At 52.2% G+C, this 18,729-nt stretch overlaps 1 protein-coding gene across 10 annotated transcripts in view; it reads left to right on the forward strand.

Annotated features, from left to right (window-relative positions):
- FGD3 (FYVE, RhoGEF and PH domain containing 3) overlaps nt 1-18,729 on the forward strand; it is a 130,569-nt gene that overhangs the window by 102,481 nt on the left and 9,359 nt on the right. For 9 of the 10 annotated variants that reach the window (XM_085018350.1, XM_085018345.1, XM_085018344.1 and 6 more), the window contains 11 exons: nt 1,933-2,022; nt 2,745-2,881; nt 4,900-5,056; nt 6,744-6,882; nt 7,475-7,533; nt 10,632-10,778; nt 11,118-11,210; nt 12,252-12,331; nt 13,895-13,925; nt 15,141-15,248; nt 16,040-16,102. In XM_085018350.1, coding sequence (XP_084874476.1) covers nt 1,933-2,022; nt 2,745-2,881; nt 4,900-5,056; nt 6,744-6,882; nt 7,475-7,533; nt 10,632-10,778; nt 11,118-11,210; nt 12,252-12,331; nt 13,895-13,925; nt 15,141-15,248; nt 16,040-16,102 — 1,104 coding nt within the window. Of the gene's footprint in view, nt 1-1,932; nt 2,023-2,744; nt 2,882-4,899; nt 5,057-6,743; nt 6,883-7,474; nt 7,534-10,631; nt 10,779-11,117; nt 11,211-12,251; nt 12,332-13,894; nt 13,949-15,140; nt 15,249-16,039; nt 16,103-18,729 lie in introns of all 10 variants that reach the window. The other variant, XR_014841151.1, reaches the window with a different exon arrangement.

Consider the following 18,729-nt stretch of genomic DNA (forward strand, 5'->3'; position numbering starts at 1 on the left):
ATCATATGGTATTTGTCCTTCTCTTTCTGAATTACTTCACCTAGTATGATCATCTCTAGTTGCAACCATATTGCTGAAAATACAGCCTTTAATTCTTAAAGTAAGCTCTGTGCTCCTTTCACTCTCTTCTTCTGAGACTCTGATATTGCTCCATTTGATAGTATTCTTAGGGAACTTTGCTTTGCCTTCATTGTTTTTGCTTTGTGCTCCTATGATTTGATGAGTTCAAATGATCTAGCTTGAGTTTTTCAGGCTAGTTATTAAATTTTTCAGCTTTAAAATTTCTGTTGGCTCTTTTTTATAGTTTCTATTTATTAATTGATACTCTTATTTAGTTCATGCATCAATTCTGATTTCATTTAGTTTTTTGTGTTGTTTTTTAGTTCATTGAGCATCTATATGACAGGTGTTTAATATTTTTTGTAGGTTGCTCATAGATCTATGTTTCTTGTTTTTTCTTTTTTCTTTCTTTCTTTTTTTTGGGGGGTTGCTGCATGTGTGGCACGTGGAAGTTCCCAGGCTAGAGGTCAAATCAGAGCCGCAGCTGCCAGCCTATATCACAGACACAGCAATGCCAGATTGGAGCTGCGTCTTTGACTTATACTGCAGCTCACAGCAATGCAAGATCCTTAATGCACTGAGCAGAGCCAGGGATTGAACCTGCATCTGCATGGATATTAGTCAGTTTCATTTCTGCTGAGCCACAGTGAGAGTTTCATAGGTCTATGTTTCTTAATGGTTGATTTCTGAAATTTTATTTTGTTCCTGTAATTGATCTATGTTTTCTTGTTTCTTTGTAATTTTTTGCTGGAATTTGGACATCTGAAAACCAACCACCTCTCCAGTCTTTGCATGCTGACTTTGTGCAGGGAGAACCTTCACCAATCAGGCTGAAAGTTCTGAGACCCATAAACTATGTCTGATCTCTTGCTCCCCTGGCATCTGCCTGCAGCACATCAGCTCTAATGTCCGGCTTGCCTCTGCTTTAAGTGGCTGTCAGGCTCTGGTGCTGGTCATGACAACACTCCAAGTCAGGCAAGACAGAAACCAGTCCCTCAGGCAGCTCCCAGACAAGGCAGAACATTGGATGCAAAATTCCAGCCTTTGTTTCCATCCAGAGGAAGGAGCCCCAGTAGAGGAAAGGATTCCTCCCAGTCATGCTGTGCTGCATGGGGGAGAAGTGCAAAAGGCTGTGCCAAACATACCAGATTTCCTACTCTACTGCTAGACTCTCTTCTTGGTTTTACAGTGGCTTGGAAGCTGTAGCCTCTCAGCTGGTATCCAGAGTTTTCACAGAGGTATTCTTGTTGCTGTATGGTTGCTAGCTCCATGTCTCTGTGGGAGAAGGAGGGCCTATAGCTTTATAATCTGTCACTCCACAATATACATGGAGTTTGTTTGTTTGCTTTTTTTCTTTAGGGCCACACCTGTGGCATCTGGAAGCTCCCAGACTGCGGGTCAAATTGGAGCTGTAGCTGCCAGCCTGCACCACAGCCACAGCAACACAGGATCTGAGCCGTGTTTGCAACCTACACCACAGCTCACAGCAACACCAAATCCTTAACTCACTGAGTGAGGCCAGGGATCAAACCAAGTCCTCATGGATCCTAGTCTGGTTCGTTACCACTGAGCCACAACGGGAACTCCCTGCAACATATTTTGATTTGACTATTGCAGCTGCTCTGTAATCAAAGCCCCAGGAGGACAGAATTTTCTCTGGGCTGCAGAAGCTTTGGAGGTAATGGTGGAAACTGTTATGCCTTCTCCAGAAGTTTCCCTGGAAATCCTGTCTCTGAGAACTGAGCCCCACATTCCAGTCTCAGCAGCCTCCTCTGGCCCCTCAGGGCCCCTGATAAAGCAGGTATCCATTGTTAGAGACTGCTTCCCCAAAGCTCATCTTCCCCAGGTGAGCTGTTGCTCTTTTCTTTGCAGTGCTCTAAGCCTCAGAAGCTGCTCCACATTGCCCAGGAGCTCCTGCACACCGAGGAGACCTACGTGAAACGGCTGCATCTGCTAGACCAGGTAGCCCTCTTGGCTTGAGACCTGCCTGTGTCCACTTCCAGAGTTTCAGTGAGCAGTCTCAGAGGCAAACTTTCTATCTTAGCACTAGCTAGGCCTTGCAATTGGAGTATGACTGTTATGAATACTAAAACTCAGGCAAATTTAAGTCTCCTCAAGAAATTCTTAGTTTTTGCTTTCAGAACTCATGACTCTGGGGCAAAGGTCATGTCCAATTACCTTGGATTTTTCTCTTCCTGGCAGTTAAATTATCTGAGCATGTAAATGGCCTCTGGACTCTTCCTGCCTAAGTAGTTGGGACAGTGGGTGGCACTCTCCTTGCTCACTTGGCAACTTGGGGTTAATAAGCACAGGAAGTAAAACCCCAACAGAAACTGGTGCTGTTTCTGTTTGTAGCTCACAAAGCACAGAAAGGAAATTAGGACCATCCATTCCCCAGAAGAGGTGGATGAAAGAAAGATGCAATGTCCCTGTCTAGAGGGGACCGTCCCCGCCTCACCCCCAATTCTTAGCCATAAGTGAGCTTGCTTTAAGACCATAAGTTTCTTGGAGCTGCACTGATGAAGTGGGAGGTTCATCAAGAAAACACTGGGAGCTGTGTTTTCTTGATGAAAAGAAAGAGGCAGCCTCTCTCCAGCTCCTATACCTGCAGCAGAAGCATGATTATAACTATATCTGCAGTGATGCGCACCAAGTGACCACTGTGCGGGCTTCTCTGTGCCCAGGTTTTCTGCACCCAGCTGACAGAAGCAGGGATCCCTTCAGAAGTTACCACAGGCATCTTCTCTAACATCTCCTCCATCTACCGCTTCCACGGGCAGTTCCTCCTGCCTGAGCTGCAGACACGGATCACAACTGAGTGGTAAGTGCAGCGCATGGTGCGGAGAGGCAGAGGGGCCGGTATCTCCCAGGCAGTTTCTTTCCAATGCCGTTGGTGGTTAAGGGTCATGGTGATTCTGTTGTGGGGTTTTGTTGAATTCTCCCTGCCAATCAGCCTCTAAATACAGGGTCTGCATGCCCCAAAGCCAGGAAGCACCTGGGGGCAGGGGAGGGCTGTCTCATAGTGCCCTGGGCTCTCTTTCTGCAGGGTCCTGGGTCAGTCCTGACCCCACAGCCTCTCAGTGTCTCCAAGTCTTGGCTTCTTCATTTGCAAATTAAAGGGGCTTTAATACCTGGTCAGAGCTTTGTGGGATTTAAATGAAGTTTGAGGAGTTCCCAGCGTGGCTCAGTGTTTAACGAATCCGACTAGGGACCATGAGGTTTTGTGTTTGATCCCTGGCCTCGCTCAGTGGGTTAAGGTTCCGGTGTTGCCATGAGCTGTGGTATAGGTTGCAGATGCAGCTTGGATCCTGAGTTGCTGTGGCTCTGGCATAGGCCAGTGGCTACAGCTCCGATTAGACCTCTAGCCTGAGAACCTCCATATGCCTCAGGTGCAGCCCCAGAAAATTAAATAAATAAATAAATAAATAAATAAATAAAGTTTGACATTTATAAACACTACACAAAGAATAGAGCATACTTGTCGGTTTATCTTCCCTCCTAGGATATAATGCGCCTTTGCTTTAAAAAAATGAGAAGCTTTTCTCCCTCAACAGTGTCCCTGTGTGTCCATCCCTCTGCTGCTTCTATTCACTCATAGCAGAGGAACAGCTCAGCTGCAAGAAATGGTAATAAAACCTCACAGGCATGGCCGCCAGCTTGCCATTCCTCATCTATGTGCTCCCCTCTCTGTTGTGGGTGCTACTGCAGCTTTGCTTTGGTGGCTCTATCTCCCCTCTTCGCTGGCCTGGCTTGAGCCAGTGTGCAGTTCTCCCATGGTGTCCCCAAGAGCCCATTCTCTAAGCTGCAGCCTCACCAGGGAGAGCACAGAGACTGGGGGGTGGGGGGCATAATTGGGGGGTGTCCCTGCCCCTGCAAGGCTCAGTGAGAGTCCAGGTAAATTTGTCATCTTTAGAAGGACACTCTCCATCTGCAGAGCAGGTTATACTCTGTCCCTAAGGCCAATGGGTTGAAGCTCAGGGCTGGCTTGGCCTTCCTAGTAACATTGCTGAGGATGACTTTGTGCGTACACTTTTTTGATGATTTCTTTAGGATAACTCTCCCACAGTTCTAAGGTTAAAGATTATTAACGTATTTTATGCTTTTTGAGCTTTATTTCCAAATCTTTGTCCAAACCAGTCGTTATTACACAGTACTGCTTTCCCATAACTTTGCCAGAGTTGATTCTTTCTCTCTCTCTTTTTTAATGGCCCTACCTGTGGCATATGGAACTTCTCAGGCCAGGGACTGAATCCAGGCCACAGCTGCAGTAATGCCAGATCCTTAACCCACTGTGCTGGGCATCGAACCCACACTTCTGCAGCGACCTAAGCCACTGCAGTCTGATTCTTAACCCACTGTGCCACAGTGGGAACTCCTTGGTTCTCTGATAACTGTGGCTTCTCACTGGAGTGGTTCCATTACTGCTAACAACTTCTGGGGTTTTGGCTGTTGTTATTGTTACTGTTTTTGGCTGAGCCCACTGCATGCGGAAGCACCTGGGCCAGGGATTGAACCTGTACCACAGCAATAACCCATGCCGCAGCAGTGACAACGCCACATCCTTAACCTGTGAGCCACCAGGGAACTCCACACCCCCTGCTTTTGTTCACAGAGCAATGTTTCTGTGACTGCACTGTTTAAGTACTTTACACGACCCTTTCACTGACCTCCAGCTAACACTCTATTTCCCCATCCTACCTGACATAGAGGGTGACCAGCGTGCCCACATCACACAGGGCTGGGAGCAGACCACTGCCCCATAGCCCCCCAGTGAAGTCCCTGTCCTACCTTCGCCCTCTGCTGAAGCTATTTGTCTGATGATCTCACTCCCCCACGAAGGGACACCAACCCCCGGCTTGGAGATATCCTGCAGAAGCTGGCCCCGTTCCTCAAGATGTATGGCGAGTATGTCAAGAACTTTGACCGGGCTGTGGAGCTGGTGAGCACCTGGACCCAGCGCTCACCACTGTTTAAAGACATCGTTCAAGGCATCCAGGTAGGGCAGCCCCACCTCGGCTTCATGGACACAGTGCTGGGTTTGTGTTTCAATGTGGAGAAAATCAGTAAAATTGGGAGATATGTCCAGATGCTCTACTGAGTCTTTGATCCTTAAAAGAACTCCACGAGACAAGCCATTGTTCTCATTTCACGGGTGAGGAAATTGTGGCTCAAAGAGGGTGTGCAATCTGTGTCGTCACAGTGATTTGCTAGAATCTGGATCATTAATGCAAGCACTTAGGAAAATCTTGCATAAATCTTTTCTTTCTCTTTTTTGCAAAGAGCCCGTTCACACCTCAGGTTGCTGTTGCCTATTGCCATGTTGCTCTTCTTGATTCATTAGGTTTTTATGCGTTAAGAATGTCAGCTATTGGAGTTCCCATCGTGACTCAGCAGTTAACGAACCTAACTAGCATCCATGAGGACGCGGTTTCTATCCCCGGCCTTGCTCAGCTGGTTAAGAATCCAGCATTGCCATGAGCTGTGGTGAAGGTCGCAGACAAGGCTCAGATCCTGCGTTGCTGTGGCTCTGGTGTAGGCCGGCGGCTACAGCTCCAATTGGACCCCTAGCCTGGGAACCTCTATGTGCCAAGTGTGTGGCCCTAAAAAGCAAAAAACATGTCAGCTGTTAACTGTCAGATGCGTTGCAAATTATTTTTCCCCATTGATGTTTCATTGTTTCACTTTATGATGTTGTTTTCTATACAAAATTTTGGGGGTTTAATTAGCCTCATTCACCAATTTTAAATACAGTAATTAAAAAAAAATCTTTGAAGTCTGTACCACATGCACATCCATGCATACATGTAGTACATACACACATGCACATGTGTACATACATGTGTTTCAACACGTGCATAAGTGCATCTACATTCCATAAGTGTATCCTGGAGAGTTAATGGGCACTGAGCCCCCCTCTCTGCTGAGGATTTGGAGGGCCAGGCCAGATTTGGGGTGGCCCCTTGATAACTTTCTGTGTTTTCCTCAGATCCCACTGTAATCAGGTCCTGCTGTAATCATGATTTCTTTTTTTTTTTTTTTTTTTTTTTTTTGTCTTTTTGCTATTTCTTTGGGCCGCTCCCGCGGAATATGGAGGTTCCCAGGCTAGGGGTCTAATCGGAGCTGTAGCCACCGGCCTACGCCAGAGCCACAGCAATGCGGGATCCGAGCCGCATCTGCAACCTACACCACAGCTCATGGCAACGCGGGATCGTCAACCCACTAAGCAAGGGCAGGGATCAAACCCGCAACCTCATGGTTCCTAGTCGGATTCGTTAACCACTGCGCCACGATGGGAACTCCCTGTAATCATGATTTCTTAGTGTACAGTCCTAGATCTCCTGCATCTCTCAGCATCCTCAGCCCTTCCCAGAGAGGAAGCTCTGATGCTATCTGAGTGTCTTCTTCTCCCTTCTGCCCGCGCCCCTGCACCCGCAGCCCCTCACTTACATCTGAGCCTTCCCAGCTGTCCCCAGGGACAGCCCCCAGTGAGGATGTGTATCCAAACGCCAGCACTAGTCTAGAGCTGGCCTGCCTAGGGGTCGGCTCCCTACTCCCTTGTTCAGCCTCCCCAAGCCTCCATTTCCTCTACTGTAAGATGTGGTCAGCAGGCTGCCTCCTGGGGGCTGTAGAGGCTGGAAGCAGGGGGTGGTCCTGGGACCCATGCTACCTCTGTCTCCCCACAGAAGCAGGAGATGTGTGGAAATCTGACTCTGCAGCACCACATGCTGGAGCCTGTGCAGAGGGTCCCCCGCTACGAGCTGCTGCTCAAGGACTATCTAAAGAGGCTCCCAGAGGATGCCCCGGACTGGAAGGATGCAGAGAGTGAGCCAGGCCAGCCACAGGCTGAGGGGCTCCTGGGTGGTGGGAACTGGGGCCCTTGCTGAAAACCCACATCTGGAGAGACAGAGGAAGCAAGTCAGAGGCAGAAAGAGAGAAGCAGACAAAGAGACTGAGATAGACAGAGAGAGAAGAAAGCTCCAAGTGCCCCTTAAACAAGGCACAGCTACTGAGGGTAGCTGAGTGTGAGGGAAAAATGCCCCTGCCCCCATTGCAGCGTAGGGGGTGGATGGTGGTCCTGTGGAGAGGGCTGCTAAGTGCTGGCAGAGCTTAGGACCCAAGGAAGACCCTGTAGGGCTGGCAGGGCTGCTCCTGGCTTGTTGGCAGCAGCTGGTGAGCAGCATGCGGCAGGGTGTGCACAGGAGAGCAGAAGGCCAGCCTTGCAGACCCCCCAGCAAGTGGGATGGATCTGCAGGGCTGCACCCCACCCCCACCCTGGGCCAGGCCTCATGAGCAGCCTAGTACCACCATGGGAAAGGGTGGGAGCAGGGCAGAACCTGGCACCCAGCCTCCCAGGGCCATAGCCTATGTGGAGCCCCTAGGCTCACTGCAGCTTGACCCTGTCTTCCTCCTGCAGGGTCTTTGGAGCTCATCTCCACCGCTGCCAACCACTCCAATGCTGCCATTCGGAAAATGGTGAGTCTGGGGGCTCCTGGAAGATGCCCAGGGACCAGCAGTTTGGGGCAGGGAGAGCACAGGGTGGGCCAGGCCTCATCAGCATGCATGCTCACCCATCTGGCCGCCAGGAAGAAGAGGCTCTACTGACAGCTGGATGGGCCTGCCTCTTACCAGCTTGGTGATTGCTGGTAAGGTATTCAGCACTCTGTGCCTCAGTTTCCCCATCTGTAAAATAAGGTCACTGACAGAACCTATCTAATGGGGCTCTTAGTCTTAACTCCCAGTGTTAGCATCATTCATTTCATTGTTCATTCATTCACTGAAGCTCTGTCTTCATTAGTGGGGGCTGCTATAGCAATGCATGGTGGACCGGGCAGCTTCAACAGCAGACATTTACTCTTACTGTTCCGGAGGCTGGGAGTCCAAGGTCAAGGTGCTGGCAGATTTGATCCCTGGTGTGCAGACAGCCACCTTCCTGCTGTGTCCTCACATGGCAAAGAGAGAGAGCAAGCTCTCTGGTGTCTCTTTTATCAGGGCTCTAACCTCATCATGACAAACATATCCTCGCCCCTTCTCCCTTTCCCTCCCCCATGACATGACCTCCTCTGCACTGAATCACCCACCAAAGGCCCCACCTCCAAATATGGCCTGAAGGTGGAGGAGACAGCTTCCCCCCTTGTAGATTTAACACCTCCAGGTAATGGGGTCTGCGGATGGGAAGGTCTCCTAGCCTATATCAGTGCCCTTTGAACCAGGTGGCCCTGCCTCACAGGCCCTTGTTTGGCCCCACACTGCCTGCACATGGTGTAAGAATTTCTAAATCCTTGCCCAGAATTAAAGTTCAGAGCATTTCACAGGAGCATTCAAATTCCTGGCTTTACTGGAAAACCTGGAAAGCCCCAGGCCCACACTACAACCTGGGACAAGGTGAGGCACCGCCTCCATGGGCCAGCTCTCCAGGCTACCACAGTCCCCACCCAGCCCTGGTTCTCTCAATCCTGAGACCTATTTACTTTCCCAAGGCCACTGTTGTTTTTCGAGAAGAAAAAGAAAGTGAAATATTTCTTTGACCCCACATCTCTTAAAAGTGAGAAAGGAGACAGGCCGCTTGTTTGGGGACAGCTCTTGCCATGGGTGGGCCACATCCTGGGTCCTCCTTACCTGCCTGTCCCAGGTTTGGGTCTAGAGCCCCCAGACCAGATGGGCCGCTGTGGGGCACCCATGACACCCTAAACAGGTGACATTTCATTCTAGGTCTTTTTTATCTGCCTCCCCCTTTCATTATTCCCTAAGACTACATCTAATGAAGGAGAAAGAGCTCCTTCGTGGAAGTCCAAGGTCCTGAGCTCACACACGGCCTGTGGACCTTTGGGGGCCCCCATGGCCTACATCTCTGAGGTGCATAGACAAGTCTCCGGGGGTGAAGCTCACACACAGCCTGTGGACCTTTGGGGGCCCCCATGGCCTACATCTCTGAGGGGCATGGACGAGGCCCTGGGTGTGGACACCTGTTCCACTGTAGCATGCCCATGTGTGACAGTTCTCTCTCCAAGTCTGGAGAGTCCTCTGTGACAGGCAGGGGGCTCTAGTCAGGGCTGGGGCAAGGTCTGTCATCAGTGTGTGCTCATGGGAGCCTCCTCATGCTCCCAACCCCTCAGCCTGGACCACCACACCAGCCTCCCCACTTCCAGTCTCCTTGGCTGCTTTTTTTTTTTTTTTTTTTTAATCTTTTAGGTCCACACCCTCAGCACATGGAGGTTCTCATGGGTCTAATCGGAGCTGCAGCCGCTGGCCTACACCAGAGCCACAGCAATGCTGGATCTGAGCCGCGTCTGCGATCTACGCCACAGCTCACGGCAACGCTGGATCCTTAACCCACTGAGCGAGGCCAGGGATCCAACCCTGCAACCTCATGGTTCCAAGTCGGATTCATTTCCTCTGCACCAGGGAACTCCCTCCTTGGCTTCTGATCCACACTTCTCCACCCAGGGCTTTCTATGAGTCACTTATTTTGTCACTCCCTATTCAAAACCCTCCTGGCCTGCCGCTGCCTCCCAGGTACACACAAGCTCTCCTACATGCCCACTGCACACCCAGCCCCCCAGTACACAAGCCCCCTCTGCGGCCCTGCCTTGTCTGCTCCCCTCACCCTCCGTGCTGGCGCCCCCTCCTGCTCTCATGCCCACATCTACTACCTGTGTCCACACCAGAAGGGCCAGCCAAATCAGCCTTGTCCCAGGGGCCTGCAGGCTAAGATGTGTCAGGTTCAGGGGCAGTGGCTGCTGCAGCATGGTGGAACCCAGCTCCCTGTTGCTGGGCAGAGGTTCCTGCAGGCTCAGCTCTGACTTCTGCTGTGTTCACTCCTTCCTTCCTGGCTCAGGCCCTAGTCCTGGCAGCAACTGGTCAAGATCTGTGGCCTCTCAGCTTAGAGCTAGAGCAACGAGCTGCCTACTCTCTTCCCTCACACCCCAGGGGTGTTGGTTGGCCATTCAACCACCACCCAACCAGTCTCGAGGCCAGAGGGAGATGACGTGCAGATAGGCACAGGTCTGGTCCCATGATGCTCTGGGCCCTCTGATGGTGGAGCAGGAAACCAGGTTAAGGCTACCATAAGAGCAGATGACTGTCCAGGGCAAAAGCTGCAGCTGCCCAACATGTCTCCTCTGACCTGATGCCCATCGCTGCTCCCCCAGAGAAGGAGCTGGAGTGCAGTGTGCGAGCTGCAAAGGCTAGTCCCAGTTCTCTAGCTGAACCATCTCCAGCAACTCACCTGATCTCTCTGTGCCCCAGTTTCTTTGTAAAATTGAAGATAATAATGGCACCCACCTCATAGGATCAGTGCTAGAATTAAATGAGCTGATACCTGCATTGTGTAGAACAGGGTCGGGCACATAGCAATGGTGTTAGCAGTTATTATTACTTATTATTCTCTGCAAAGGGCAGTGACCGTCTTTAGGGTCACCCTGCGTTTTCCCTCCCACCTTATTGTCAGCAGGCTGTGATCCCTTCCTGGTTCTGGACCACACTTGCAGAGCAGGGTTCCACTCACCTCTGGGTTCCCTCCAGTCCATGTGGCTGCACAGTTGCCTGAGCCCCAGTCTCTCGTTCTCTCGTAGGAGAAAATGCACAAGCTCTTGGAGGTGTACGAGAGACTGGGTGGGGAGGAAGACATCGTCAACCCTGCAAATGAGCTGATCAAGGAGGGCCACATCCAGAAGCTGTCAGCCAAGAATGGCACGGCTCAGGACAGGCACCTCTTCCTGGTGAGCCCACCGCCCCACCCCCACCCCAGTCCAGCCACACCCAGCCCAGCCTGCCCAGCAGCGGAGCTACTCCCCTGCCACGCCAAGCTCAGCCCAGGTGCAGAGCCTGGCCCCACTCAGTGGCGGAGCCACACCCTCGCCCAACCTAGGTCCAACCAGCTGCAGAGCCACGCCCCCAGCCCAGCAAACGCCACACCCACAGTCAGCCCAGCCCCACCTAGCCACCCCCACCCCCCCGCCGCCCCGCCCTGCTAGAGCCACGCCCCACCTCCTCCCTGGGCTGCTGTGTGGGATCCAGCTCCCCTCGCTCCGGGCCTGCCCATCCTGTGCTTATCGCAGTTCAACAGCATGATCCTTTACTGTGTGCCCAAACTGCGGCTCATGGGCCAGAAGTTCAGTGTCCGGGAGAAGATGGACATTTCCGGTCTCCAGGTGGGTGAGCCCCTCCCACTCAGTCTGGTCCCTTGGGGGAGAACAGAACAGCTGTGGGGACACTAGGCTCTAGCTGCTAAAGCCTCACTGCTGTGCACCTGGTCGCCTGTGGCTTCTCTGAGCCTTGGTTCTGTCTGTGACCCCAGCAAGGGGGGAACATCTCTGAGGGTGCCTTGGCCTGATATCCTAGGCAGAGTGGGCAGAATCCCCTGTCCCTCTACTTGGCCTACCTGCCAGGGCACGGCTGGCCTCGTGTTCAAAGGATGGACAGTGCCAGGACCTAGGCCATCTCCTGTCCCCTGTGAAGTCTGCCCTCAGGGCCCCATTTCCAGACCCCCAGGGAAGCTTGGGGTGAATGCAGATGAGGTGCCTGTTCTGCCTTGTTTCTGGTGCTCGCTCTCCTGCTCTCTCCTCTTCTGCACCAATTTGGAACCCAGATGAGGTTCTACTGTCACCTGAGCCCAAGGTCCAGATGACCCCTTGTCCTTGATGTCCCTGTTCCCTGAGCCCGTCTGAGTCACCAGTGCTATGGGACTTCTGGAGCTGGAATCAGTCTTTGAATTAACAGGCACTTCAAAAATACTGGCTAAATCAAAGGATCTAATCATTCTAAAAAGTGAAGATTTGCATTAGTGATGCAGAAAAAACTCCTTCTGCTGTGGTCAGCCTCTGCACCACATCCAGCCCAGGGCAGTAGGAGTGGGTGTCAAAGGCGATGAGGCTTGACTCCCCCTTGCAGAAGCCTGCAGACTTGAGGTACCTGCTCACAGGGCCTCAGAACCCCCTGCAGAGTTGTGGAGATCCTCCTGGCTCTTCCCTGAAGATTCCCATCCTCATGTCAGGAGTGCCTATGGGTACCTTTGTAGGGAAAGACACTGGCACTGACTTCCTGGGAAGCCAGGCACCTTCCCTGCAGACCCTCTGGGTCAGCTCTGCTGCCTTCTCAGAGAAAGATCTCCAACTCTAAGGGTATGAGTCCAAAGTTCAGAGTCTGCTCTGTGACCCACTGTTTTCATTTTGTCCTTGGTTGGATGTCTTTAGGTGCAGGATAGCATCAAGCCAAATTCAGCCCACACGTTCATCATAACCGGAAAGAAAAGGTCCCTGGAGCTACAAACTCGGTAGGCTCTGCTGCCTCAGTGTTTGCCGCCGCGTGAATGTGCTAGACCTGAAATTTTATTTTATTTTATTTTTATTTTTTATTATTATTTTTTTGTCTTTTTGTCTTTTCTAAGGCTGCTCCCGTGGCATATGGAGGTTTCCAGGCTAGGGGTCTAACCGGAGCTGTAGCCACCGGCCTACACCACAGCCACAGCAACGTGGGATCCAAGCCGCATCTGCAACCTACACCGCAGCTGACGGCAATGCCGGATCCTTAACCCACTGAGCAAGGCCAGGGATCGAACCTGCAACCTCATGGTTCCTAGTTGGATTCGCTAACCACTGAGCCACGACGGGAACTCCTAGACCTGAAATTTTAGTGAGTGGTTTGCTTTTCTAAACTGGATAACCTTTTGGTGTGTTTTTATTTATCCATCTTACTCATTTATGGTTTTAAATATAGCACTACTAAGGAGAAGTCAGTGAAAATTAAGCCTCTGCCCACTTCCTATTCCCCAACCTCAGCAGAGGTTTGTTTGTTTGTTTGTTTTGTTTTGCTTTTGAGAGCCGCACCCTTGGCATATGGAAGTTCCCATGCTTGGGCTCGAATCATTGCATCAGAGCTGCAGCTGCCAGCCTACACCACAGTCGTAGCAATGCCATATCTAAGCTGCATCTGCGACCTACACCACAGGCACGGCAATGCCAGATCCTTAACCCACTGAGCAAGGCCAGGAATTGAACCCAAAACCTCATGGTTCCTGGTCGGATTCGTTTCTGCTGTGACACAATGGAAATTCCTCAGCAGACATGCTTAACCATCTCTACAGAATCCTTCCAGAATTTCTGTGCTCATATATATGTCTTTCTTTTTCAAATCACAGCTGACCGTTTTTCATGTAATCTGTTCTGCATCCTGCTTTTTTCACTTAGTTTATCAGAAATCATCCAATATATGAGCTCCATTTTCTAAAGCAACACAGTTTTCCATTGTGATCACTGACAGGCACCTAGGCTCCTCTGGATCTCTCTTGCAAATGGTGCTGCAAGCAGTGTTCATGAATCAGGTTTTGTACATATGTGTTGTTATGTCCGTCTGATAGATGCTAGCCAAAGGGTAGCATGGCTGCTTTAAATTTTGGTGGCTATTGTCACACTACACTGTAAGATGGTGCCAGGCTCTCACTCTGACTTGTGGCAGTATTTGGGAGAGCCTCTCACTTCCACCCATGATGTGAGATCTTTTCAGTGATATGCCGTGGCCCAGAGAGGTATTGATTTACACCACTGCAGAGGGCTTTGCTGCACAAGAACTTGAACTTGACCACACCCAGCCACACCTGACCCCACATGAACCCACGTGGCCACACCTAACTCTCCCTGGCCACACTTGACCTCACCTGGCTTCATCTGGTGATCCTGGCCACAGTGTTCAGAGCTTTTGGGGTCCTTTCATCCAGGCCTTGAGTTGCATTTCCAGGCAGTGAGCTGCTCAAGCATGTGCTACCAGGCTAAGAGAAGTCTGGCAGGTTATTGCCTGTATCCAGGACCAAATTAATAAAATACTCTTTTGACTTTTACAGGACGGAAGAGGAGAAGAAAGAATGGATTCAGGTGTGAAGCTCCTAGAGTTTTAAGTAACTAAGTGACCAAATTGGTTTTTGTTTTGTTTTGTTTTGTTTTTGTTTGTTTGTTTGTTTGTTTTGTCTTTTCTAGGGCCGCTTACATGGCATGTGGAGGTTCCCAGGCTAGGGGTCTAATGGGAGCTGCAGCTGCCGGCCTATGCCAGAGCCACAACAATGCGGGGTCTGGGCCGAGTCTGCAACCTACACCACAGCTCACAGCAACGCCAGATCCTTAACCCACCAAGCGAGGCCAGGGATCGAACCCACAACCTCATGTTTCCTAGTCCAACTTGTTTCCGCTGCTCCACGATGGGACCTCCCCAAATGACCAAATTCTTGAGCAGTATGGCCATTTCCTGTTGGAGCAGGGGATGGGATGGCCCCATGTCCCCCCAGCTACTGCCCACCCATCTAAGCCACCTTGAAGTGATGGAGTGACTGAATTTGTAACCACCTTCAGATGTCACAAACCTCTCAATCCATTCTCTTATTTGGGGGCTCCCCAGGAAATAACTAAACATAAAGGCCTAGAAGTGGGCATGCTGGGGGGGTGCCCTCATCCTGGGGGAGGATCTCCACTATCTGGCAGCTCCAAAGGGGGGCCCATGTTGCCCTCCTCTCCAAGGCTGGCAGGAGCAGTAGGTCTTGCAGGACAAGCAATTTGACTTTCAGGACCAAGCCTGCACTTCCAGAGACAGGCCAGGCAATGCCCTGGGACAGCCAGAGCAGGCTCAGCTCAGAACCGGCCATGGTGGGAACAGGGCCGGAGGACCAAGGCAGAGCAGGGGCCAAGGCAGTGACAGATCACCATCAGGCCAAACACCAACCACTCCCAAGATTCATAGAGCAGAAATGTGAGTGAGAGGGAAAATAAGGGAAAATTCATACAGAGATTAGATGGGAATGCCGATGCAGGAAATGGAAATGTGGCCTCCGATCCATATTAAACGTTCCCAGAGAGCATCTGCCCCTAGCTCAGAGTGGAGCACTACACACGGGAGGGCCCCAGGACCCATGGGGATTGGGGTGTGGGGACCTGGTCCACCGCTGGTCAGATCCCAGAGCCTCATTTCCTCATCTCAGAACGGGGCTCTTGCCAACACGTGAGGCTATCGGTCAGGGGAAATGCAGTGACTGCAGGACTCTGCCCTCGCCCTTCTGGAAGCCTCTCTGAGGACTCTTGTTCTTTGTGGTTCTGTTTGAGGTCATTGAGGCCACCATCGAGAAGCACAAGCAGAACAGCCAGACCTTCAAGGCCTTCAGTGGCTCCTTTGGCCAGGACGAGGACTCCTCCTTCACTGCAGACCCACCTGTGAGTGCCAGTGCCCCTGAGGGGTGACCCAGGGCTGAAACCATCCCTTGGGGGTCACCTTGGGCCTTGGCTTCACCCTCTGTCTGGGCACAACCAAATATGACTTCACAGTGAGGCGCCCTCACTCCACACCCCCATCAGGGACATCCCTGAAGCTGAGGGATGCTCAGCCCAGCCTGGCCAGCAGCCCCAAGTCCTAGGCACCAGGCCTGCTTGTCCCTCCTGTGACCATACCAGTTATCCACATGTTATTTTGTTATCCATTTAATATTGGCTTCAAGTCTCCTTTTTGTCTGCTTTCTGGACCATTTCAGAAGAAAACTTTGTCACTCCCAGGCAGGGAAAATACTGTCCCCTACCTTGAACAGAGATGACCTGGAAATAGAAATTCGCCCCCAAACCTGCTGTTAAAGTCGGTGCAGAGGCAGAGCTTGACCATAGAAGGCAGCGTGCAGAGCTCTCCAGAGGAGGCCTGAGAAGGAGCTAAAACCCAGGGCCACCTCACTGTGGTGTGGTATAGCGGGCCAGGCCCAGTGAGCCTCGCAGGGCTTCACACCTGCCCGTCCCCCACTCTGAGCTGGGAAATGAAAACTCTCCTGAGATGCCTCCAGGTTACCTGCCAGGCCAGGGAGGAGCAGATTCCCAAAGTCACAGCAAATACTAGGCCCCAACAGTCTTTCTCCTGACCCTGTGGTCAGACAGAAGGAATGGGTGTGCTCACAACCCCGCACTGGAGGTCAGCATGTGGCCGTGGAACCTCTACTCATGCCAGCTGTGTCTGTCCCTTCCAGATGGTGAACACCAGCTCCGAGGTGCCAGCAGTGGTAGCCAGCGGTGGAGGGGGTGCTGCAGGGGTGAGTGACCCCCAGCTGTTAGCAGGGGTGGGAGGGGGAAGGTAGGCTCAGACCAGGATGACCTGAGGGTGAAGGTTTAGGGGTCAGCCCCCCTACCCCCGTACCTGGGTCCTCACAGTGGTGACCTCTGGGGCAAGCCTGCTGGAATCCATGATGTCAATGGGCAGGTGGAGGTCACAGAGCTGCCTTTTTCTGAAGATGTGTGCTCTTTACCATGGGTAAAATATACCTGGACAAAATATGGATCACGGCAGTGCCCAGCCCTCAGGAGGCTCAGTCATTCAAAGAAGAAAGCTTAGCCTCATGCACTGGGCAGGGGGCCTGCAGTGGTGCTATCGAGGAAGGCTTCTCAGAGGTGGCATCTGACCAATCTGTCAGGCCCAGGAGGTTGCAGGAAGGGTCTCGCTGCAAACCCAGGAGGGGGTGGTGTCTAAGACCCTAACCCCAAGCCTGCCCACTTTCTCTCTGCCTCTGGGCAGTGTGGGTGGGGAAGGCGTGGCCTGGGGTCAGAGAGCCTATGGTCATGTCCCCATCCAGACAGGGCCAGGTCATGGGACTATGCCGAGTCCCTCCTGTTCTGTCAGTGTGGGAGATAAAGTAGGAGGACAAATGTGTGCACCTAGCATGCCTGAGTATCCAGTACAGGGCGCGTCATTACTAACCACTGGGTCTAATAGTTGTGAGGTCTGATGACAGTTGTAACCCTAGACTCCCGGGAAGGTGTTGCACCTGCATCCTGAGAGGGGCTCCTCCCAGGCACCCTCGCTTTGCTCTGTCCCTTAGCTTCCTGGGCTCAGGAGGAACAGGTGGAGCCTGAGCCCAGTACCCCCCACCAAAAAGGACTTTGAGCCTGAAGGGGAACTTCTCCTGTGAGTTGACGCCACCCCCACATTCTTGCCCCGTGCTGCCTCTCCTTCCCGCCCCCCCCCCCCTTCTGTCACACCCTTCATCAGGGCCAATGTCCCCTTGGTGGCAGGCACTCCCCAATTGGACGACAGAGTCTGCCTGAATTTAACACCAAATCCTGGAGCTCCTCCTTTTCCACTATAAGGGTCACCCCGCTGGTCACCACAGCCATTCTGGGTTGGTGGTTATTAAGGTCACCCATTTTAGGAAGATGAAATGGGCTTGATGGGTGAGGGGACCTGGCTTCTGGCTCCAAACCTCGTGTGGAACTTGGCCTTCCTGGGCAGGCTGTGAGAGGGACAGCTTTCTAGCTGGCTATGGGGAGTGGGTGCTCCTGTCCTGACTTAGATTTCTGGAAAGAAGAATTAGTCTCCTCCTCCCACACCATCTGTGCTCCTAAATAGCATAGAGCCCCTAAGGGGGCTCCAGAACAAATGTGGCTGGATACCCCCATCCCCTGCTCCATTATAAGAGCAGAAACTTTGCCATGTCACCACACGGCCCTTGACCAGATGTGTTTCTAGGGCCTGTTGGGGTTCAGGGACCAAGTGAGAGAAGGGAATACTTTTGAGTGGCCCTGCTGCCACACGGTGGTGCTACAGGAGCAGAAGGCAGCCTGTTCTAATGCATGTGAACCAAAGTCAGGAAATCTGAAAGCAGCGCAGGCAGCAGAGGTGAGGTGGTCTTGTCATAGCCCCGCAAATTCTCCAAGGAGTTTCCTGCATCGTGGCTCTGTCTGGCCTTGTCTTCCTTCCCGGCCTCCCTCCCTCACCATGCCCCGGCCTCCCTTACTTGGCACTGCCCCAGGGCCTTTGCACCTGCTGTGCAGAAGACCTCACTTATATCTACTCTGCCCCCAAGACCTCATCTGTGAAGCCCTTGAGGCTGCCCCCGGTGTCACTGACAAATGTTCCCCACATGAAGCAGCCCAGCAGCTTTCTGAATCACCAGGCCACAGGGCTGAGGCTGGCAGTGTGTCATCAGGCTCCTTTCTGGAACATCGGGGAATGTCAGGAAAAGTAGTTTACACACTCAAGCTTTGTGCAGATCACTGCCCAGAAAGGAATGATAGGTGGAGTCTTTGCAGCTTTTCAGTCAGCTCCACAGTCACTTGGCCGGGAGTTTCTGACAACCTCCATGACAGCCCTCTGTGTGAAGCACTGCCTCTCCTCGACTCTGCGCTCAGGTCCCTTCTAGCTGGCAGGGACCTGAAGGTCACATGATTAATGTTCTAACCTGTGGAGCAGGTCTCGACCCAAGGCAGCTCCTCTCCTTCGAACCTCACCTTCCCCTGGGTAGGGAGAAGAGAGAGAAGCTGTGTCCAATGCCTCCTGGCCACCCCGGGGCTGGGGGGCGTCTCTGATCAGTCCCTTTGCCAGGCAAAATGGTAGCTGAGAGCCCCTGAGGCTCAGGGCCTCAGCCCAGGCTAGGCTGTTGTCAGCAGACCCTCTGAACAGCAATGGCAAAACCCAGCCAGGGAATGTGCAGGCCACCCCCCCTTCTCCCACCCAGCAGCTCAGGCTTCCTAGGGCTCTGCAGCATCTTCAACTTGCCAAATGCTCAGGATCACAATTCAAGTTCAGGCCTCCTTATCCCAGTCCCTCTACCCACCCCAAGCCAAGCCCAGGCCCTACAATAGACAAACAAGCAGAGTAGCAGACCCACAGCTCCAGCCCCTGTGCAGGTGGCCCGACCAGGGTTTTTCTCATTTGCGTCTCTGG

The sequence above is a fragment of the Sus scrofa genome, chromosome 3 (genome assembly GCF_054392235.1).
Source record: "Sus scrofa isolate SSC_HxYL_T2T_F1_AM1 chromosome 3, Sscrofa_HxYL_maternal_Yorkshire_Landrace_v2.0, whole genome shotgun sequence".
Classification (NCBI taxonomy): Eukaryota; Metazoa; Chordata; class Mammalia; order Artiodactyla; family Suidae; genus Sus; species Sus scrofa.